The sequence below is a fragment of the Penaeus japonicus genome, unplaced genomic scaffold (genome assembly GCF_977035675.1).
Source record: "Penaeus japonicus unplaced genomic scaffold, GWHDUDI00000001_assembly GWHDUDI00000037, whole genome shotgun sequence".
NCBI lineage: Eukaryota > Metazoa > Arthropoda > Malacostraca > Decapoda > Penaeidae > Penaeus > Penaeus japonicus.
This window is the reverse complement of record NW_028234439.1, coordinates 13,410,089-13,417,588: the sequence shown is the minus strand read 5'-3', so window position 1 is coordinate 13,417,588 and position 7,500 is coordinate 13,410,089. Positions and strand designations below refer to the sequence as shown.

Below are 7,500 nucleotides of genomic sequence, written 5' to 3'. Positions count from 1 at the left end.
GCCTACTATTACTCTTTCTCACCATCAGCGCTGTCGTATTCGGAAATTCGTCTGCTAGTAGGTAGAGCTCAGGTCACTTTAGAGAGATTTGTAACTCTACCTCCATTCTGACCAAGAGGTCCTGCCATTTCATTCAGCTACATAAAGGTGACGCATCTGATCATTATTATTGGATCTTAACGTGGTTGTCGGAAGGCCTTAAGGCTCTTCAATTCCCACTTGAGCTAGTGTCAGGTACAACCGTTTTACCAACCCAGAGTACCGGCTTAGGGGGCCTCGGCGAAGGAAACGTGTGTTCATATTCAAATAAATAATGCTGCAACGTGTCTTCTGGCTCATTACAACGATCGCACATCAATCACTTTGCTCTGAAGTCTCGATAATTCGGCATGCACATGGATAACCTAGTCATGGTCCGTGTAAGATCACCTTGACACCTCTTGATGTTAATGCAGAGAGCGTTAGTGGCTCATACTCTGTGTCATCGCCATACCCCTTGGCAAAGGGGGAGGGTCTGGCTTCCTCTCTGTGAAGCTGCGAGACCCCAGCACGATCTGCAGCCTCCACTCTGCGATCTAATAAAGCTCTGCTTGGTTTTATCATCATATCGTTCAGGTCTTTTCTTCTACTAAGCTCCGGTAGTTGGTCTGCGGATTAATTTCCCCGAATGCCAATGTGGGTAGGGACCCAGTTAAGAATAGCATGCCTACCCTGTCCGAGAATACGTTGTGCTTACACGAGAATAGTGGTCAGTAAACGGACATTATCATTATCAATAGCTGCTCTGGAGTTAGTGTGAATAACATGTCCCCCCCACTTTCGGGACGCATTGGCTAAGGCGTCCACTACGGCGACGGTCTCTGCTTGTAGCGAGACGTTATCTACGACCCCAATGGATGTGGCTATCCCTTGCTGCAAAACCAACACCTGCAGTATGTGATGGAGTCAATTGATCTGTCTGTATAGTGTGTAATACAACTCGGGGGAGTGACGGTCTCAATGTATTTCTCCACCTCTACCTTCAGTCAAATCGAGGAGTGCTACGTGCTAAGTTATGTAGAATGTTACGAACATCACTAAACAAGTGTAGGACAACTCCCACACGTGAAGCTGTAAGACATAGTACAGTTATTGATGTGTCGAAATAACACGAGACAACTATGCAGGCTCCTCGCCTCCCGGTTTTCGATTCACATGTGCAATACTTTCTATAACCAAATGTTTAACAAAAAAAGTTATTGCTGTCTAGTATTCAAATGATATATTTATATCACATTCTGCAGACCTGACAAAGTAGGTTGGTGAATGTTGGTGTACGATTATCTAGCTCAAAATACTATAATTTTTTATGGGTTGTACAATAATTTCGGCTTAGAAATCTGGAAAAGCTGGTAATCACTCCAAGTCCAGCCCCTGGACATGCAGACGAAAACCTTGGATGTCCAATCTCAGAACCAATGCCTTGGACTTGGCAGCCAAGATCTTCAGTCTAATTTAGCAAAATTTCCCAGACAGGAAATGCAGACAACGCTGAGCCCTCCAAGCCCTGGGAGCTGTAAGTCGAGAATATTATTTGTGAGGGTATTGGAGAGAGCCGGACTAAGAACCCCACCCTGGTGTGTTCCATTTTCAAGTGGTTGGTACTCTGAATATCACCCACGAACCCTGAACCTGGCAGATCTGCCCGGAAATAGTCCCGTATCCAGGCCAGGAGTTTGCCCAATAAGGTTATCCAAAATGGCAAGAGGATTGCCAACTCGAAGGCCTTTCCCAAATCAAGTAAGACAACGACAGAGGTACCATTGCCGACAAATCTGAGGAGAGAGGTCAGGCTAAGTGCAGTGCTCCAAATTCCCCTGGTGAACCTATGAAGACATACTGAACAATTTCCAGCAGCTATTGGAAATGGTTCAGCACCATTCTTTCCACTATCTCTGACTATGGGTCTTAGGGTTGGGTAACTTGTGGGTTACCGAACCCATCGCCACATCTCCGGAAAGGTTTGGTGGCTAAAATTCTCAAACCATTCCAGCCACTTCTACTGCCTAACCCTTCTGGTAGTTCCCTGAGCATACCCGATGACCTCTCTCAGAAGGCAGAGATTTTCAGGCCTTCTATGTCTTCTAAAATTCTTGAGACACATATCAACTTCATGATTGGCCTTCTTGATTTCTTTATAATAGTACCAGAAGTCTTTGTTGGTGTGAAAGCTGGCTCCCTGGCCAGGAGAGAGAGAGAGAGAGAGAGAGAGAGAGAGAGAGAGAGAGAGAGAGAGAGAGAGAGAGAGAGAGTGAGATAGATAGATAGATAGATAGATAGAGAGAGAGTGAGGGAGATAGATAGATAGAGAGAGAGAGAGAGAGAGAGTGAGAGTGAGAGAGATAGATAGATAGATAGAGAGAGAGAGAGAGAGAGAGGGAGATAGATAGATAGATAGATAGAGAGAGAGAGAGAGGGAGAGAGAGAGAGAGAGAGAGAGAGAGAGAGAGAGAGAGAGAGAGAGAGAGAGAGAGAGAGAGAGAGAGAGAGAGAGAGAGAGAGAGGGGGGGAGGGAGAGAGAGTGGGAGAGGGAGAGGGAGAGGGAGAGGGAGAGAGAGAGAGAAAGGCATAGAGAGAAAAAGAGAGAGAGAGAAAAAAAAAAAGTAATAGGAAAGAATGTAATAGGGACTTGATGTAGCATTAGCCAAACTCTCAACCATAATATTCAGTAATGTAGAGCAATTAATTATTTTTACCATTTCCAACATCAACAACATTCAAAGTGTAGCATCTGCACCAATGCCAACCCAGCAAGCTTCCAGAAAAAAAGAAAAGAAACAATAGCATAATAGTATAATACAAATATAAAAAAGCATCAACTCTTATTGGTCTTTTGGTTTAGATTAATTTCACTATGAATACTCAAAGAATGTTTTCTGCATTGAAAATAATTAACCAGTAGGCCCATATATGCTCCTGGTCCCTGGCACATCGGAAAGGAACCCTGCCAGTCTGTCACATCAGATGGTTTGAGTGACCCTGTCATACATGTCACTTCAATCTACATCATATATACAATTACAGATAAGGTTGTGGTGGTAAAAAAAACCCATCCAGTATCTATAAATATTTTACTGACATATGGACAATTATATACATTACAGTGACATTGCAAATTATGCCTAACAATAAAAAAAGACTAACACAAAAACCTGAAATATATTTTGCTTTGAGCTTGAAGTCAAGAATTCAAGGACTAGAGGAACATGATCTTACAGTGATAGAGATCCAAACTTACTAGAGGTCTTTCTACAAGGGCAGGCCTGTTCAACTAATGTCCTGCATGACATATCTAAACAAACATGTACCTGATCACAAGAGGAAACAATCTCATATTTTTACGGCACAATCTATTTTTTTTTTTTTTTTTTGCTATATATATATATGATATGTATATATGTATATGTATATGCATATATATAAATATAAATGTATATTATATATATATATATATATATATATATATATATATATATATATATATATATATATATATATATATGTAAACAATCACAGCTTGCCCCAAAAACATTCTAAAAAATATAACTTACTTTCCTCTTCGAAAAGACCAGTATGATTATAGTAAAATGGTCCTGTTATTCATGGTAATATATTTTGTACTCAAGAGCTAAGAATTTGCTCCCCTAGTGCCTGTTTATGTGTATGGGATGTTTAAGTATGAACAACTGTACATGTGTAATGATTCATGAAAATTAAGAAATTTTGCATTAGCAGTATAAATATACAGTAATCAGTGGATATTTCTTCATAAAAAAAATTATACATCAATATCTCCTCCATGTATAGGGTGAATAGTCCAACTGCAAGTTGTACTAATCAGTTTCCTGTGCTTCAAACACATTGTTGTACAGTCCATTTAACAATCTATGTACAAATTAAAAAAAATATACTATCTTAAAAACTAGATAAATTATTAAACAACTTCACTGATTTTCTGTTGGAATGACTTCAATCATCATGATTTCGTATCCATTCATCACATACAAGTCTCAGCGCATCAACACAGGTTTCACAGAAGAGAATGAGTCATGACAAGTTGCCCAAGAGCATTGCAAAGAGTCTACGTGTCCATTTTCACTTCCTGGTTTTCAGAACACAGAAAAAGAGGTACTTCCACTGATGCAGGAGCCTCTTCAGTGTCTGACAACATCATCATGACATCATCAGCTGTTGAAATGGGTCGTGCTGGGGAGGATATTACGCCGTCATGGTCTTCTAGACTCTCATGACCAGCTGGTACGCCTGCTGGAGATACCATCAAACCAGCCATAGGGATTCTAATAAAATAAAGAAATAATGAAATCACTCTGACTACATCAGATACATCAAAGTTTGCTAGATCTTGTAAAAACCTGCTTTTAGAATTTGATAAGACACTGAATATTAAAAGTAAGTATATAGGACATATGTTTTTTTTTTTTTTTTTTTTTTTTTTACAAATCTTTGGCCACACACACACACACACACATGAAAACACTCTCTCTCTCTCTCTCTCTCTCTCTCTCTCTCTCTCTCTCTCTCTCTCTCTCTCTCTCTCTCTCTCTCTCTCTCTCACACTCTCACTCACTCACTCACTCACTCACTCACTCACTCACTCACTCACTCACCCTCTCACCCACTCACTCACCCTCTCACCCACTCACTCAACCTCTCACCCACTCACTCAACCTCTCACCCACTCACCCACCCTCTCAACCTCTCACCCACTCACTCAACCTCTCACCCACTCACTCACCCTCTCACCCACTCACTCACTCATACATTTACTCATTCACTCACTCTCACACTCTCACTCACACATTCACTCACTCACTCTCACTCACTCATTCACTCACTCTCAAACACTCTCACCCACTCACTCACCCTCTCACCCACTCACTCAACCTCTCACCCACTCACTCAACCTCTCACCCACTCACTCACCCTCTCACCCACTCACTCACCCTCTCACTCACACATTCACTCATTCACTTACTCTCACACTCTCACTCACCCACTCACTCACTCATACATTCACTCACTCTCTCTCTCACTCACTAGATCAAAGCAACATCAACATTTTCTTATTACATGTCTTGAGGCAAATTCAAAACAAGAGATGACTTTCTTTACAACAGAATATCAATAAAATACTACATGATATATTTTTGAAAGAATATATATAAGAGAAACAAAACATTCATACTGCATGTGCAGTAATTTCAACATTTTTCTTATTACAATGTCAAAAATTTGTCTTACAACACAAATCTTAATACTTATCATTATAAGAGATAACCGATAACCAATTTCCAAAAATTATTACAGTCCTTACTTGGATCTGGATATACATCTTTACATTAAATCTATGTCTATCTCTGCAAATATGAGAAGCTGATAAACACAAGCAAATTGAGTAAGTAAAAGAGGAAAACGAGAGCAAAATGAAATGATAAAAGTCAGTTGTATCATAAAAAAAGTAAAGTAAAGGAATCTGCAACTGTAATATGCTTTCAACTGTATTTGCATTATATTTTAATTTTAGATATATAAGAAATGGTTCTGTATTTTGAAGCTTTCCCTTGCAGCTTTCTTATAATCATTTCAAAGTACAGGTTATTCAACTCAATGCTGGAATAAATAAAAGTAAAAGGTTCATTCACTGCAATATTCAACAAAATACACTTGCCGTTCCATGTTGACAGAGGAGTCCAGGTACCATTAAATGTCTAAGTGTTGCCACTAAATCACTGCATCTGCAATGCTATATCCTGAACTTGCACCACAAATGTCAACAACCATTTATTGTCAAGTTGACTTTCAACCTCTGATGATTTTTGCATTCTTAATACTACCTTTCATTTGATCCTTTAACTTTTAAGTAACTTTTTACTTCATAACCAAAAAAACAATCCCTTTAGTCTCATCAAACTATTTGTTTGTTTAACACACTGGCTTAATCTCAATAATACATGAAAAAAAAAAAAAAAAAAAAAAAAAAAAAAAAAAAAAAAAAAAAAATCCAATATAGGACTACTCATACCTTTAATCTGGTCTCTATTCTCAATGCAAAAATAAGCCCCAATATAAACTCACAGTAGGATAATTAACCAATAATATACATACCATTATAAAAAAAAAATAAAACATGAATAATTCTTTGTCAAATAATTAATTCTATCATAAAAATAATCTAATCACCAATACTCCCTGGGGCTGTTTTATCTATTTTTTTTTCTGAATATTACTCAATCTTTCAATCTTACAGAATCATATCTAATAATGTAAAAGAAAGTTGGTTTTGATGACACTTACTCTGAAAACAGAAAGGCACTACCTACCTTCAAGGGGTGAGGACATTAACAATCGATTCTTCAGAAGAAAAAATACACAGTCTAGAGGAAAAATAAGATTATGCAATCTTCTTCAGAGAGATCAGCTAGACTGATGTTAGAGGACTGTCACTTAATCTCAGGGAAAAGGGAAATTACCAAGGCTCATGATAATCTGTACAGGGTAAGCAAACTTTATATCAGATATAGGACCATTCCATAGTATTCTTTAAAGATGAAATAAAAATAAAAAGGGAACAACACAAGTTGAAAATAATATAAATCATATAAATTTAACTATAACTATACATACATATATGTATATGTATATGTATAACTATATGTATATATAAATATATATATATATATATATATATGCATATATACATATATATATACATACATATATATATATTTATATATAATATATTTATATATATAAATACACATAATATAAATATATATATAATATATCTATATATATATAAATATATATAAAATAAATATATATATAATATATATATATATATATAATTTTATATTAATATATATATATAATATAAACATATATCATATATATATACATATATATATAACAATATATATATATATATACATATATAACAATATATATATATATACATATATATAACAATATATATATATACACATATATAACAATATACATATACATATATATAACAATATATATATACATATATATAACAATATATATATATATATATAATATATACATATATATAACAATATATATATACACACATATATATAACAATATATATATATATACACATATATATAACAATATGTATATATATATATAACTATAGCTATATATATATGCATATATATTTATAGACTAAATTCAATTTCATGAATGCATTCCCAATGTGTCTGCAAAAGACTCTTATCTTCTTAATGTATCTGGTCTATATTTTTACTTTGGCTGTCAATGCAAACCATGGCACTAGATTCATTCTACATAACCCTGGCTTAAAGTTACCTCATATATCATGTGTAAAGAAGATTCAATATCTTACTGAAGACACATACAAATGCAATAACATCTTTATACTTCTAAGTAACAAAAACCATCTTCATGGCAAAA

At 35.8% G+C, this 7,500-nt stretch overlaps 1 protein-coding gene across 1 annotated transcript in view; it reads right to left on the bottom strand.

Moving 5' to 3' along the window:
* Positions 1-3,471: 3,471 nt before the first annotated feature.
* tim (timeless) overlaps positions 3,472-7,500 on the bottom strand; it is a 56,801-nt gene continuing 52,772 nt past the window's right edge. Inside the window, exon 21 of the mRNA XM_086532473.1 lies at positions 3,472-4,337. Within this exon, the coding sequence (XP_086388599.1) occupies positions 4,121-4,337 (217 nt within the window). The 3' untranslated portion in view covers positions 3,472-4,120. The remainder of the gene's footprint in view (positions 4,338-7,500) is intronic.